Genomic DNA, 17,110 nt, shown 5'->3' with positions numbered 1-17,110 from the left:
GCAGTGTAAGAGTATTGACGTTTTACTGAATTGCGTCTTGTTTGCACGTTCATGTGTGTTTCTAGGCTTTTACGTGTGTGAAATTGTGCATGTGCATGTATGGTTGGAATGTCAGTGTGGCGTACTTTGTGTGTGTGTTGTTGTTTGTGTACTGATGTGTAACAGTAGCTGTGTACATGTGTGTTTGTATGTGTTTCCAGTAGAAAGCAGATGAGTGAGATGCTCCTATGCACCCTCAGCTCACACTTGCCTGGGGTTAAGTGGAAAGTGTAAGGAGTTCCAAGAAATCCAATGCATCTCCAGAAAAACAAAAAAATTTTCCTCAGGGAACGGTGAGCAAGGTTTGGTTTGATGTTCACAAAGGTCGAGAAGAGAACAGGAGAGAAGAGAAGAGAAGAGAAGAGAAGAGAAGAGAAGAGAAGAGAAGAGAAGAGAAGAGAAGAGAAGATGAGAGGAGAGAAGATGAGAGGAGAGGAGAGGAGAGAAGAGGTGAGGACAGAAGAGGAAATAGCGATCGATACCATGTTGCTCTCTTCCATTGCAGCCAGAGAGGTGCACTGTTCATACCAGAGGCTTTCATTCAGTCATTAGTCTCTATCAGCACCTGTCTGTTAGTGTTAGTGTGTGTCAGAGAGCTATCTTTCTCTCTCTCCCTGGTTTGATGATGGAGAGGTAATTTCAGCTTTATGACGGTATGACTCTAATGATGAAGATGGGAGAGCTGAGAGCATGTGAGGACGGAGAACAGTGTGTTTCTGAGCGTGTGCATACAAAAGCACACATCTGTGCCTTTTCTCAGTGTGTATACACGCGTATGAGCGTGCTAGTGTGTGTGGACGCAAGCAGGATAGGGTCCAACTCCTACCGCTCTCCCCATCACTGAATGGGCTGTTAATGAAGAGTAATGAGGGACTACTTTCATGGCAGATGTGCCCTCTCTGTAACTCTGTTTTACCCCGAGACTGTAAAACTGACCCAAGCGAGACATCAGCAGGCAAACAGCCGCTCCCTGCTCTGATTAAGCTCTGCATGTGTTGCAGAAATTTGAATGGTTTGGTCACTTTGGTCAAGTTTGCCTCACGCTGTTGTACCCCAGGAAGTAAAAGTAAGTATCATTTCGACATAGCACCTAGAGTCATATTAAATGACAAAAGCCCTGGCAGTGTCAGCCAGGCCCAAAATCTGTTAGAGGGCCATCTTCTTCACTGGAGTGTGAAATTATTTTAGCTCTCTGCTCATTATAGGATTTTAAAATGCATTATAGTTAGGGCTTTTATGGTGTGCTGCGGCATTAATTCAATTTGCCCCATTCACGCTTTCTTATTATCACGCTCAGTTCAAGCTACAGGGGGAGGAAGCTGCTGCGCAGTGCTGCCCGGCCTTATCTCTAAAGGATATAAACTACACTACCCAGCTCAATCAGAGCCAGCCCAGACCGCTCCATCCATTCATCCACTTCTCCTCTGTCTCCCCCTCTCCTTTTTTCCAAATGCTGCTTCCTGTGGCGACCTCCATCTCTCTTTCCATCCTCCATCCCTCTCTCCATTTCCTTCTGAGTTGGTGATTGATGGGGGTTGTCCTCTGAGCCCTTTCGATATCTTTCCATAGAAACATGTATAGGGGCAAACAAACACAAACACACACAGCCCACGCACGGTCAGAAACGCCAACACACACAAACACATACGCACAGCAAGACCAGGGCCAGGCAGAAGCAACAGAGGGAGCCGCACAGGTTTAATGGGAAAACAAGCCACAGTGTGAGGGTGAGACAGCATTAATCTATCACTGAAACCAGAACCTGGGTCTGTGTTTGTTTAGCACACCAGAGAGAGGCATTCTGGGAACACCCTATCACTGTCTCTTATTGTGCAAAGGTACAATAATGCGTTGAACAATGCAAATGTATTCCTGTGTAAGTACAGCAGATTAATATGGAGCAGCAGTGTGACAGTGTTGCTCCAATGTAAAAGATGCACACTTGCATGAACACACACTGACAAAACACACATGGACATGGTGTGTCCATTGTCTGCTTTGCACATACAGACACATGTGCACAAAACATGCTACACACTACACTAGTCATATGCATTAAAGTGTAACACAGCATGTGACTGCGGTCTGGCTTATTGGAAATGGGGGAAGAGAAGGGGGGATGAGGATAAAGTCCTCATTTAGATATCTAATCCAGTGAGCAGTCTGTCCTGTGTGGACCATCATCTCCTGTCATTAACAGCAGGCCAGCAAGATTAAAGAAGATCAATGTTTGCACTGTGTGCGAGAGAAACCAAGTGTTAAACACCCCCACCTCATCATGATTTATCACAATATCTGCTATCAGAGCTACGTGAACAATGGAAATCTATGCTTATATCTAACATATGTAGTAAAGACCAACATTAATCAACTTTAATGCCCCAAATCTGTGATAATCTTAACTCATTCACATTGGATGAATATGAGCTCATTAATATTTTTAAAAAGTAATGCTCCATCAGTAGGATTTACTGTAAATATATGGCGATCTCGCACTCAATCCAAATATTAAGACAAGCTGAGTGACTCGTGTAATGTTGAGCACATGATAATTCATGAGGCTCACCAAACATTTAGGGGCAGATCCTTAATTTAGTGTTTGACAGACACAGCCATTTCTCAGTCAGAGATATTCATCTAAGCCAAGTTAACGCACATTCAAACAATTAATTATTGAAATGACTCGATAAAATAGCAGCTGCGGTGTCGGGGCAGAAAGGGCAGCAGTAATTATGAGTCAATAACTTGTGAAAAATGACACGTCGTATAGGATAGGCAAAGAAAAACACTTTCCACAACCTAATTTTTTATATTTTTCTTCATTTCATTTTGAGTACAAGAGGCTACAAGGGCTGCTGCAAACTCAGTTCTAGGTCTTGATCCTTAATGTGTGGCTGTGTTTCTACGGCAAGGCTGGCGCTACTAACGACACAGCACCATCCCTATCCCATCCTTTTCAGCACATCATAAGACTGTAGAGACCATATGGTCTGATTAGTTCACAGAATTAAGCCCTACACAGTCGAGGCAGAGAGAAAAATAGAAAGAAAGCCATGTACGTTCACTGGTTCTACTGAGAACAGACACAAATTGGTAGCTGGAACACAGAGAAAAAAACCCTCACACACATTCTCCACACGCACAGGCCCATGAGCCAAGTTTGGAAAAGAATAACATAACAGAAATGTCCAATTACAGATGGGAAGAACATAACAAAAGCATACAATAGAGAGTCCAGCCAGTTCACAAAACAAGCAGGAACAAAAATGGTCTTTTGTATGTCCTCCTTTGTGGTCTTTAGATCCTCTGTTTGCATATCTCTCTATCTATCTGCCACTCTCTCACACAAAAACACACACAAAGTCACATTTGAAAATATCCATATAGCAGCCCTTGCAGTCTCCTGAATGCTCATCAGCCCTTCGAGCCACTACATTTTCTCTGCATCAAAGACAGATGCTACTGTAATCAGCCATCTTCTGGCTGTTATGGAGTTGTAGACTGTCTCCCTGTTTCCTGGACTTGATTAAATAACTGAACCATGAAATGGACATCATCTTCAAACACATTTTCTAATCTGAGCTGCAATTCCCTTGCCTTCTACACAGTCTTTCTGATTGCAAGTCAGACTAAATTTTAGAAAAAGTCTTTTCATTCTACCATCTCTTTTTGCATGGCAGTCATTTTCATCTTTTCAACAAAAGCTGCACTCAAACTGTGAAATTTGGTGTCACACAATTACTGCAATTTCTGCAATTTGTGCGCTTTACTCTAAAGCAAAGTTCATGGCATGTCAAAAGCAACTTGGCCAGCCATGTGATCTTTTTTTCCTGCATTAAGAATCTCCTTGTTCACAGTTCATCCAGCAAAGCTTTCAAAGTTGTCTGTGTCCTGTGTGTACTCAGTGCCTCCTTGGGCCACCGAGAGCGGAGCTGCAACCATTGTTATGATCAGTTAATTGGACCTTTGGGTACAAAAGGTTGTGAAATTCAAGACCAAATAGATAAATAAGCACAAGCACTGAATTCCCAAGACATATCCCAGCACTAGTTCCAATTCTCCCTTGCTCGTTCTAGCCTATAGGCAGGCTTGTCTGAAAAGCTGATTCATTAGAGTGCTTCAGGACAGTTCTATCAGCCCTTCGATTCAATCACACACCTACCTCTCTGTGAGTTTGTAAACTATCAGCAACAGTCTGTCACAGCCTATTCTGCGACATATAAATTGTTGTTTAAAGTGATGTTTTGTGACTGGGCGCAAAACAGCTCCTGGTTAATCAATAGTGTAAAATCAATTCAGCTCTCTGGGGAAATGCCACAGAGAGGCTATCCAGCATGCAAAGGTGGAGCCAAAATAAAAATTTTAAATGGATGGGGAAATGGCAGGTGTGGACGGGAAATTCAGCCAGTGAAATAAACCGTTACTGTGTTCATCACAAATCATTACAAATATAGGCAATCACAGCAAACACAATAGCAGAAAATTAAATTACATCAACCAAACCCTCAAACGCAAACCTTTGTCTCCTACAACGCTGGTCTTAGCGCATCATGGATTAGATTTCATAAAACAAAAGTTGGTGATAAGCTCCTTGTACAATGTGCAAGTCAGGCTCATTTATCACACAGGTAGACACCAGGTTGCACGGAGGCATTCTGGGAATCTGTGCCGTTGGAGGTCAGCAAGACATTTACCTGACAGCGCCTGCCTCCATGCAATGTCTGGAGTTGACAATGTCTGTGGTAATGGGCATCAATAATGCAGACCCTTGGCCAGATAAAAACCCTGTCGCCATGACTGTCCTCACAGCATAGTGCCTTGTGCAGCACTCACATCTCCCACTAAACCTCACACTACAAACTTGCGTAATTTATGTGGGTCGAGTGTTGAGGTTTCTGCTGTAATGAGATATACATTCCTCGTGTAAACAGAATGACAGAAAGACACACATCCTCACTATATTTCCACGTCTTCGGCTCTATAATTGTGTTTTTTGGCAACTTACGCCAACTTATCCTGCTCTGACACCTGCACACACACAAATATCTTCTCTTCCTCCCTCTTCTAGTTGTTCTGGTAGTAGGGATCCACCGATTTGATCTGGTATCAGGATCCATACTGACCTTATTAAGCAGATGAGACGTGACCTATTCACATTAAATACAGTTTCTCTCAATCTCATTATGATGTCATGATGACATTTGGTGTTTCTGCTATGAGTTATATTGATTAAGTCATGGCAGGCCACCGACTGAGTTTTTACTGCCACAGCAATCCCTTTAAAGTGTCCTCCAAAGAAAAAGGACAGCATTAGTCGTTTCAGCAAATGCCCAATAACAGCACGTGTACGTTCAAGTGACCTCTAGCTGCTGTAGGAACTATGACTCATCAGTCAGAGAGTGTGCAATGTTATGGAGCCACAAAGGGAGGGGTCGGGGTGGTGGACAAGTCATCAAAACATCATACTTTGACATGCTGTTCGCTTCTGGTTACCTTAACGAAGTAATGTTTTTTAACCGAAAGCATGATCTTTGCCTAACCAAATTGTTTTTGTGCTGAAACCTAATCAACCTACCCAACAATGGCTTTGGAAGGCACACACAAGTGATGTTGTCCTGCCGATGGTTGCGTCAGATCAGAAAATGCTAATATCCATTGTTTTGAAGTGCAGTGACAGACAACATGTTGTTGTTTAATTTGGACGACATGTTGCAGAATCCCTGGCCTTGTGCTACCTTACATAACAATGATCCCTGTGAGTTCCAAGTTTAAATTTGGTTCATTACTCAGTATCGGCGGATACTAGGGCTGAACGCAAAAAAATCATATTGCAATTATTTTGACAGATATTGCGATTACAATATGAGTCACGGGTTTAGTGTTAATGGTCATTTTTGCATTTTATTTTTACTGAAAAAAATAAAAATGATGATGTGTTTTTTGCTGGGGTCTGTACCAAACAAGCATGTTCCCTTACATCTGGAGAATATGATTTGTAGGCTGGGGCATTTCATTAGCACCACAATGCTTCATTTATATTGGTATGTTGTGACACATTTTACTTTTATCAAAAAAACGCAACTCCTGCAATTTGGATATTGCACTTGGCCATATTGCGATTTTGATAATATTTTGATACCCAGAAATAGAAGTTTCCTTTCAAGAGCCAACACAATATTCTGTCTTTCTATCTATCTTTTCTTACTCTCGTCATGCCATTCCAAAGGGCAGGTCATACTTTTCCTTTCATCTTCCCTCCATTTGCCCCCAAACGATCTTCAGACAAATACAAGCACACAATGCCCTTTTTGCAGCTGTACAGTACTAAATTTTTTCCCGCCCCCCTGTGCCCTGTAGCCATCCACTCAGCTAGAGTACATGCACACCTCATTCCCCTCCTGCCACCCCAATAGTTTCTTACTTCTGCCCTCTAACCATCTGACAATTATGTTTCACCAAGCTGACCTCTCGTCAGCAGTATACAACTTCCTGCCTCTGATCTGGCTGCCCTTTACTTATCTTCAGTAAAGCTTACAGGCACGCAGAAAAAAATAATCTCACACAGGCATGCATTTACACACTCCTTCCATCCTTTTCTGCCTCTGTCCTTCCCTGTGTTTCTCATTCCTCCTTAGGTTTCTCACCTTTGCCTCACTTAACCTTCTTGATCTTAAAGCCACTCTCTATGACCATGCACCCAGCATTACAGCTTGTCCTGACCTTTCGGTGCCCCTTATAGCAGTGTCCTGTATCCCCTTTAAATATCTTCTACATGTAGAGGGGAGCTACACTCCATCCTCTCCCTGCTCTTATTTTCTCTGCTTAATCCCATCTTTAAAAAACTGTGGCAAACACACTCCCCTTCCCTCCTACATGGCATCAGATACATGCACGTACTGTAGAGAAGAGAGGACTGCAGGGATGTTGCTTAGACAAATCCATTTAATATCTGAGAGACCACAGAGCAGAAATCAAATGCTGCAGGCATGTTACAGCTTCACAGCATGTCGTCAGAAACAAACAAATCTGAGACTCTCTGCTGCGGGGAATCTGAATACTGAAAGGACAATCATAGCATTTAACACATGCACAGACTACACAAACAAATGTACACAATTAGACATGTGCATGAAAAAAATCCATGATGCAACCACACACATGCTCACAATCACACATAAAATAAAGCATAATCACCACAGGCATGTTTTATTTACTAAATTGAATAAATACAGACAGAAATTGTTTTCTACTTAAACAAACAGCCCCACAGTCCCAAATTACAAACAAAAATGAGATCGGGTCTCTTCTCAATTCATTTCACATCACAAGGGGGAATATGCAAATAGATAGTGTGTGTGTGTGTGTGTGTGTGTGGGGTGTATGAAAGGGGAAATTGGATTAAAGACAGCATGAGGCAAGATGCTGACTATGAGACAGGAAGGCGAGAGGAGGACAGAGAGAGAACAGAAGAAGGTTCCTTGACAAAACAGGCTGAGAAGAGGTGATTACCACAAGCTGAATGCCACCCTGCCCACAGATACCTAAAGGAGAGAGAGAAACCACTCCAATATCCCCTACTCCAACTCACAAAGGACTGCAACACTCAATACCCCTCCTAACCCGTCAAATACCATTAACAGATTCCTACTCAGGTGCAAAGAAAAGGATTCTTCGGGTGGGACAACCAAAAGCAAAAATTCCCCACCAATACAAATCTAAACTGACGTCCTCTGTGGGCCATCAAAAATCCTTTACATGAAGAGCTGTAGAGGTCCCTCACTCCCTCTCCTCAAAACAACACCACATAACCAGTTTCTGTGAGTCATGAGTCATGGCCTACTTCCATTGCTTTTACCTTTTTTTTCTTATACTGCTAGTTTGATACACAGAGGCTATGACAGAAAAATATCACTTCATTGTTTTCTCTGGGGATTTTTGGTGTACTGAATATAGTTTAGAAGGTAAATATTTCTCCAACATTAGCAGGGGATCTAGTCAACGAGAAAGGAGGAATACTTTCATGGGACCCTGAGGAAGAACAGATTCCATAGGCAAACACGGTGATACTACCGTAAACTAAATCTGATCCATCAGAGTTTGAGGAACAGGGTCAAAGCTTGTCAGGGGGTCCTGAAATCCTGTCTTATATGCACAATAAAGTCCTAATTAGATTCCAACCCCAAAAAATTATTATGTATAGCAGCACATATAATCCTAAGTACATATACTCCGCTGGAAGTTATACAACCTAATTTTCATATTACATTAAAGAAAGTTTTGAGCAAAGCATAATTAAAAGAAAAGAAATTAAGTGAAAATGTGTGTTTTGTTTTTGCAAAAGAGAAAGTAATTCCTAACTTTGGGGGTGTAATTAAAAAGTAAGTGGTGTAATGAATCACAGCGCCGTGATGGTAATGTGTTATATAAGAATATTACTTCTGATATGAGCAAGAGTAAAGAATAATCCCAAACTGGTTAACCAATGTCATTGTTCAAACTGAGCAGTCATATGTGACAATATGTTGCATGATACATTAAATGATCCATTTCTGCAGAAAATGCCAATCACAACGATGACTAATTATATCATATCTGAATAAGAGCAGCATCAGATATGAGAGTTACGGTAAATTATTTTAATTATATTCATGACTATGAGAAACAACCACATTTTGGGGTAGGCCTCAATATCTTTTTAAAAATGGATTCCTGGGTAAAATGTGTGCCAACTACTGTGCCACTACATTTTTGTCCTGATAATAAAACATTTGATGGCACACTTAGCACATTATAACCTTATTATTAAACATTTATTCAAATAAAACCTTTTAACTCGGTTTTTGATTAATACAACAGACTACAAAGACGGCTCAGATTTCAAACATGTCACGTCGTAGAGCCATGGGGGGGAGAGGATGAGTTTTTGGTAAGCACATTTTCATTCAGGTAAGTATGCGCAGATGAGGATGGACCCCATACTGAGAGTAATCCAGTACCGCTGTTCCATCTCCCCCTCATCTGCAGTGTGCCAGAATCTGAGATATCTAAGTGTCAAATTAGACATTTTAATCTCTATTTGAACAGCACAAATAATAGTTCTTCTGATGGCTCTAATCATAACGCTGTACTCACAGCAAACTTATTAACATAAGGAAGCCTCGCACTAGTGCAATTAACATTTCATGCCCAAATTAACCAGTTAGTGAACACATTCACACAATTAGTAAATCTGCATTCAGGAGTTAATAACCACATATATTCTTTTCCCCACACAGACTGTAGAGAACATGTGTGTATTCTTGGAATTATCCAGGAGAGCAAACACTGAGCAGTGATGCCTGTTAACAGAAAATCAATCACTAAGGTACACATTTACATATAGGCTAGAAGAGATGGCTTTATGGTAATAGTGCTAGTTGTAATATAAGCATGGGAGTCAGCAATATTAGTGTTGTAGAGGAAGAGGATCAGAAGTGAGACTTTTCATCAGTGTTGGTACATCTGTGTTAGAATGAAAGCTCAGTATGCACAAGGTGTGGACAAAATGAAAGGAAGACTCAGGAATTGAACAGAATCCCTAAAATGATGCTGCAATAAAAACTATGTGTACTATTACAAAGATACAGGAAGTACTGTACCTTTGTAACTGTCTCTGAGAAGCGCTATTTCAACTCTGGTACTGGTTTTTGAGGCCATGGTTTGTCATGCTGTGGCATTGGATTGTGTTAGTGTACCTACTATTTTATCCACCCCTTGTATGTGAATAATGTAGTAAATATTTTTAAGGTTAGCACTGAATGCTGTTGACTTGAGTATTCTTTGAACTGCTGGTAGACTGCTGTCTGACAGTGCTTTCTATTTGACATTCAGCAGGTGACTGTCAGCACCACAGACAGCTCTGTGCTACAGAGAGTTTACGGTGGTAAAGTAAGTTGAGATGATGCAACACATGGGGCCTTATTAAAACTGTTGTTATTGTACCTGGGGTCAATTTTAGTATGACCATGCAGTCTCACACTTGTATACAAAGACACGTGCACACATACAAAGCATCTCACTCATTCTTTTCTCTCTCTCTCTCTCTCTCTGTGATGTGTCTATGAGCTTGCTCTTTTACCTATGAGACAGACCACGAATTCATTGCAACACCCAAGCAAACCCACATGCAACAGTATGAAGCGAATTCACATGAGAGATTTGAGAAAATCAGCTAAAATGGACTTCTTCACTCAGAGAGATGTGTATGCACGAATTGGGAATGAGACAAGCAGAAGAAAGGCCTGTCCTCCCAGACTCCTGTCAGGATTCTGTCTGGAAAGCTGTAGTCACAGGATAAAGGACATGCCATGCCTTTGATCAGGGGAGGAGAGTTTTGCAGGTGAGAAAGGTAAAATGGAGGAAGGTATCTGAATATCTGTCAGGCTAGAGCGGCTTATTTCTGTTACGCATCTGTAAAAAAGAAAAAAATGTCAGAATTCTGACTATTTTTGCTCTCTCTGAAAAACCTCCAGACACCCCTTTGCAAGAATGTGTCCCAATCAGGCATGCAATTACAATCTAGAACATGCTGTGTAATGTAACAGCAGCAGGCAATTCAAATGAAAACAGCGCACACTGTTTCCTGCACACTATGTAGCTCAATTACAAAGCAAATCATTTTGATTCCTTGTTTTTGTTTTTTGTTTTCTTGTTTTTAAGCTTGAAGTCTAACTTTCGGAGGAACAGTTGAACAGCTGGTGCACACAAGTTTCACCTTTACTCCAAGAATTTGAAAGGTTGACTGACTGTGGCAGTGCTACTTCAAATCCCTGGGACTAGAGAGTGAATGAGGGGAGGATTAGAGGGGTAATGCCAGTAGATGATACAGAGAGAGGGTTGAAGTGGTTTGCCACTCTGCAAGGATTAGCTCTGAAAACAACTTCACAGTTGCAAACTATGTCAATCAAGGACATAATTCAACCAGTTCACAAAGCACCTTAACCATAAACTGAAAATCTCATCTTTTCTCTGCTACAAATAAGCGTGTAATGCTCAATCATAAATGAAATATCTCATGCATATCATAATAAATTCGACAAATATTGAAATACATAAAAAAAATCTCTCCACTTAATGTTGCAATGTTTAAACTGATATTTCAGGTAAGTGGGTGGATGGATGATAATGAGGCACACCTGTGGAATGATCCTATGCTGCAGCTACACTGACAGCCCTGTTTGGATATGATGGATATGTGGATATGTCAAGGCTGCTGAGGGGGTCCACTGATGAAGGGTGAGGTGTCCAGATGGCAGCACCATTTTATCATGTGCATGTAATGTGCAGCAACCCATTAAAATAGGGCATCATGAGCACAATGCACATAATTCCCTGGGAAAGAGGCGGGGGGGTGCATGACCTAACTTAAGTGCGGATTAATAGAGGAATATTCTACACACCTCGTTTATCCTGGATCTTAACAGTGAGCTCCACCAAAGGCTCTGTCTCCCTATCCAGCCTCCTGGTTATCATGATATCTCCACTGTCGCGCCCCACTGTGACCGGAGGGCTCACTGACTCCGGGTAAATCAGCTCGTAGGCGGCTGACTGAAACCTGGTGGGACTCAGGCTCGTTATGACCGAGCCGATGCTGGCATCTTCAGACACGTTGAGGGAAACCACAGTGTCAGGGTCAAGTAACGCCCTCGGCGACCGTCCTGCCCTTCCTGAGCCCGCTAATTCAGCAGGACGCGTCGCCCACCGCCGTGGAGCTATAGTAACCACTACACCTTTACTGGTCAGAGGAGGCCATCCGTGGTCTCTGGCAAAAACATAGAATTTGACTTTAGAGGGTAGCCCCAGGATAGAGTCAACCAGCAAAACTTCGCCTGTTTTCGGGACAACATAGAAACTGCCGTTTTTAGGGATGGAAATGTATGTCAACTCTGCGTTGTTGCCGCTGTCTGCGTCGACAGCCTCCAGCCTGTAAACTACACTACGGATAGCAGTGGTGTCATCTAAAGTTAGGCGAACGGTGTCTGCACTGCGAAAAGTCGGTTCGTGGTCGTTGGTGTCCAAAACGTCCACTTTTACCGACGCAACCTCGAAGACGACAGACTCCGACACGCAGGTCTGGCAACACAGACCTACGCTCAGCAGGTATTCTGAGCGAGCCTCTCTGTCTAAAACCCTGGAAGTTTTTAGCAATATATTTCCCCGCTTGTGGTGGGCGAAGACGCGGAAATCTTCGCTGCCGTTTCCATACAGTTTGAAGTGCATCCCGGAGACTGGGCACCATTTCTGCGCGTTGATGCGCCTCACCGGAATGCTGAGTCCGTTTACTTTAGAAGCCGTCGGGGAGTTCTCAAAAACATGCCCGTGAAAGAAAGGCTCCTGTGTTTGATATCCAGCAGCCGGCGTCAGAAGGCAGCATAACAAAACACCCCAAATCATGTTGGTGGCAAGTTATGTACCTCCAAGCGACTCAGGGGGGTTGGTAGAAAATCATTAAAAAAGAAGAGAGAAACACTTGAGAAACATTCCCTTCATAGTTATCCACGATATGATCCTTCCAGGAGACCCCTGTGAACTTAAAGCTTTTTCATTCTGGGAGATCCGTCTCTTGGCTCCATGCAGCACGCCTGAGTGCAGGCAGTCCACAGCGCTGCAGGCAGTTGGCTGTATTCGTACCCAGCGTTCAGCACCAGAGAACCGGACAGCGCCAAGCGCGGGGGCGTGGCGGCGCACGGGGAACGGAGCTCCTCGGTGAACCCCACCCTGTGTGATGGTCAGGAGGGTCCCCGCCTCAAACCTTTCTACGCCCGCTGAGCCTGTGCACACGTAGCAAGAGCCTTCCCAGCTGTATGACACCTCCTGCCACAAATTCGCTCTCAGCGGAAAGAAGTGTGGATCGCGAGAAAATCACTCATCCTTCCTGGTGAGGGAAAGTCGAGTGAACACATATGCTCCTTTCCCCATCGACGCTCTGTCTGGAAACCAACTAATACGGTCTCCCAATGCTGGCTCCAGTGAAGCAGTTAGTGCTGCCTTGCTCAAGAACACTTCTACAGCTGTTGTTGGTAGAGGAATTACTCATGTATTACACTCATCTTCTCCCTGCCTGACTGAGGAACTGAACCCAGGACCTTCTGGTCACAAGTCCTCTCTAAACTTTAGGTTGCAGTTCCTACAATGCACTGCAATCACATTATTATAGACTACAAAAACTGGAAAATGCATCATTATAAATGCAGATGCTAGGATCTGGGCTGTTAAATTGTGTAAACATGATGATTTAAGCCTACGCTGCGTAGCTCCATACATCTTTGCAGCCAGTGTTATATGCACATCAGAATTCAAATTAACATTGGCCCCTGATTGCTCTTCCTTTTCCCTCCCATTTTGCTAGCCTGCCAAGCACCCAGAGCACTCCAAACCTAATCTGTAGGAGGCTACTGCTAATTCCCACAGACTGCACACTTCCAATTCCCCTCACCTCTCCGTACGTGACAATTCAGAAGACTAAATATTACATTGACTGGAGGGCTCTGAATTATCAAAAAAGATAAGGAAATAATGGGCTAGAGAGCACAGCTGTACACTCTGTTGAGTTTGTCTCCCATGTCATGTCAACCTTTACTTTAGATGTGCATGGATCAATATTCATATGGATGGATGGGGGGTGGGGTGGGTGGTGCCACACAATGTTCATCTGCTCATACACATCTGTATTCAGTTTGAAAATTCATCAAAGCTACCGCTGAAAGATTCTTATCAATTTGAAACCACAATCCATCACTGCAATTTTAGCCGAATCCACTCTCTGCAGTAAACTGTTCTTTTCAGGCAATAACTCTGGTAACTGGCAGTGAGCCCCTAGACAATTTTGAATCACAGCCTGCAGCTGGAGCACAAAGCTCATATTGGTTGATCGCTGTATTTCTTACATGGCACAAGCTGCGGGCTGTGTCACCAGGACACATGAGCCATCCCACGCTCAATGATGTTTTTACAATCTCTGACCCGAGGAGGGAAAGGCATTTCAAAATATGTGCACAAAGATAACCTCAGACCAAACTATGACAGGGAGCCTATTGATGGGAAGTGACCTCATGTAACATCACTGGTATTCTCATTTAAGGTGAAATTGATATCTAAAATAGATGCTGTTTGAGAGGACCCTGTGCTCTCTATTCTGCTCTGTAACTTCTCTTTGAACTTCCTTAGTGCCTCATGAATGCAAATCAAATCCTGTCTTTTATCATGTTGTCTCACATGGTGAAATTCACCGTGACTGCCAGCATGGGAGATAGCTGTAGCAAAGGCTAATTCAATCACGGGGCCAGGCCAAAGTGTGAGGGGCAGTTTATTTGAGGGTTGCAGCAGTTATCTACCGAGATGAAACGGCAACATACAGCACACTAAAAACAACAAAGCTGTAATGAATTTTAAATAAATAAATAAAAATCATGAAACGGTCTCATCATCCCTCTTCTCCAACAGATAACTGAGAGCTGCAGGGCATTAAAGAAAAAAAAATCCCACTGAAGTAAGCAGCAGACGAACATTAGAAAGCTTCATGCTTACTTAATGAATAATTGACTGAATCTATTCCCTTCACTCAAACAGAGGCAAAAGTAGCTTCTGAAGGCAAAGGTTGTAGCCTTGTCACATTTAAAACATTCTACCTTTGCTTCTGTGCTCCTTGGAGACAAGGGATGACGGGATTAGGGGGATGTAACTTGTATGTTGATGTTCTGTAAATTGCAGACTGTCTATTACTCATCCTGGAAAAGCAGGGTAAAAAAACATAAACAGGAAATGATGGAAGGTAGTGTTAAGAGGACTTGGCATTAACATCAGTTAAAAGGCAGTTTATGTCACAGAGTAAGTAGAGTGTTAAAAATGTCATAAAAATAGACTGTTCAGTAGAAGTCAATGAAATAATTGGCTGAAACAGGCAGGTTTATTAAAGAATGACAGGACAATTAAAATGGATGACTAAGCATCCAGCTCTCTGGTTGCTATACATCTGTGAACATTTATAGTGAACCTTTATGGAAACCCTACCCCAAATGTTACCCTGGAAGAGCTGCAAAGAGCCATTTCTGGAAGCACCATGACACCTGACAGGAGCAGCAGCTCTGTAGCACAGTTCATTGTAGTGTTCCTGTGTATATGAGCCCCTCAGGACATTTCCCCTCATCACAACCTGAAAGCAAAAAGCAGTTAGAGGAACTGGATAAATATAAAGACATTTCCCTCATGTATTAGGTACGACTAATTAGATTTGATCTGTGATCCCCGCAAGGTTCCTACCACCTACTGTAGTATTTAAGCTGTGCTGTAGAAAGAAACCATAACTGTTTATTAATAGAGGTATTAATTATGGAGCAACGTGTTCCACCAGCTTCAGGATTTATCTTCACCATTAACAATGCAGTGGAGGTATCATCAGGTTTTGAAAATGTCAGTTGCACAAAAAACTGCAACAAAACCAAACCATCTCATTACCGAGCATCTATTTAGCCTTTTTACTTTGAAAGCCACATCTCATAGAGACTGACGTTTGTTCATTGAAAGACTCAGCAAGTATAATAAAATGAGAACAACAGCAGCCACTTTGAAGGAAAAAATAATTGAATGATTAATGCATAGCCTGTTGTTTTGATAGAAACAAAAAGGGCAACTTCAGGGCCACATCTTGTCTGAAGAGCGCTTTTATTATATCTACATTGTGATTAGTGGAGCCTGGGGTTGCCTCAGTGATTAGCACACTAAGAAATTATCAGTGATTTGAACAGTATGTCGTTGTAGTTCCGAACAATCACGACTATCTAATAGCACATTAAAAGATTTCTCACATCATCAAAAGACACAGGAGGCCATCATTGAAAAATAAAAGAAAGTGAAAATTAGAACAACTCAGTGTCCCTCTCGCTCTGCCCAACGAAGAGGTGAGATTTTTAACAGAGGCGGTGATGATCTTCTCTTTGAAACACAGTTTAGAAAGTGAGAACATTACCTCAGATGCACAACTCAACTCTCATTTCTTTTCTCAGTTAATTATCCCAGCAAGCCCCAGCCATTAGGCAGATTCCCATTACTGGACCAGTCAAGGCTATGAACTAATAGTGTAAATTTAATAATGTGCTATTTATGAGGCTGAGAGGATTATGAGGGACCCATTTGGGGAGAATATGAAAAATACTGAAGGCTTCCAGAGCTAAGTAGACAAATAGCGGTGGTACTGCAGCATCTACTGTATGATTTAGATATGGGACCAAAACAAGACACCTTCACCCCTCATTATTCATGGCTACAGCCGCTGGATCCAACTGTCTGATCTTCATTATCTGGATCTATTAAGACCTTCTGAGCCTCCTTTGCAAATCAGTGAGAACTGTCAATGACCAATTTGCTGTCAGAGAGATTAAAATAGATCAGTTATAATGCTCTCTGTCTCAAAACCACTCAGCCATGCCTCATTCTTCCACTTCTGTGATTCTTTTGACTCTATTGTTCATTTTTTTCCAGGGTACACTGTTAAATGGGCTCTTAATAAGAGTGGCTCTAAATGGTCTCCATGCTCATAAATCATTTAGTAGGCTAGTACCCTCCAAAAGAGGTCCTTTATCCATACAGGCAAGGGGCGGTTCATCATCACTGTTGTCCAGGGGGGAAAAAGCTTTATACAGTCAGTTTAGGAGTTGTTTTCCAGCAGGACCAATGATTTAAAGAATAATTAGGAGGATTTTAACCAGCTCTCAGGAACATAGATTTCACATAGTCTGCTTCAAAATATGTTGAGTTTTCTTCACAAAATAAAGGCTACTAAAAACATGGCCTAAATGAATGTGTACACTTTCAGTAAATTCTACTTATATGGTGGACTGCAGTATATTTTGCTGGAGATATAATCTCCCGTCAGCATATGTAAGCTATATTTTTGGTCATTTGACATCATTCAAGTGAACAGATACAGTTTTGGCCATTTTTGTTTCTTTGTTAATGTCAGTATGCTAGCATATGTTGGTTATTTTTTATTGTTTCATTGGTGTAACATGAATGTTGTTTCTCCTGGCGGCTGTGA

At 42.2% G+C, this 17,110-nt stretch overlaps 1 protein-coding gene across 3 annotated transcripts in view; it reads right to left on the bottom strand.

The window, feature by feature from the left end:
- The window catches only part of LOC122874305 (neural-cadherin-like), an 82,295-nt gene extending 68,617 nt beyond the window's left edge, over window positions 1–13,678 (bottom strand). For 2 of the 3 annotated variants that reach the window (XM_044191972.1, XM_044191973.1), the window contains exon 1: window positions 11,478–13,678. In XM_044191972.1, the coding sequence (XP_044047907.1) occupies window positions 11,478–12,471 (994 nt within the window). In that variant the 5' untranslated portion in view covers window positions 12,472–13,678. The remainder of the gene's footprint in view (window positions 1–11,477) is intronic. The other variant, XM_044191974.1, reaches the window with a different exon arrangement.
- Window positions 13,679–17,110: the final 3,432 nt, after the last annotated feature.

Source organism: Siniperca chuatsi, linkage group LG4, assembly GCF_020085105.1.
Source record: "Siniperca chuatsi isolate FFG_IHB_CAS linkage group LG4, ASM2008510v1, whole genome shotgun sequence".
Taxonomy (NCBI): domain Eukaryota; kingdom Metazoa; phylum Chordata; class Actinopteri; order Centrarchiformes; family Sinipercidae; genus Siniperca; species Siniperca chuatsi.
This window is presented reverse-complemented; position numbering and strand designations above follow the sequence as displayed.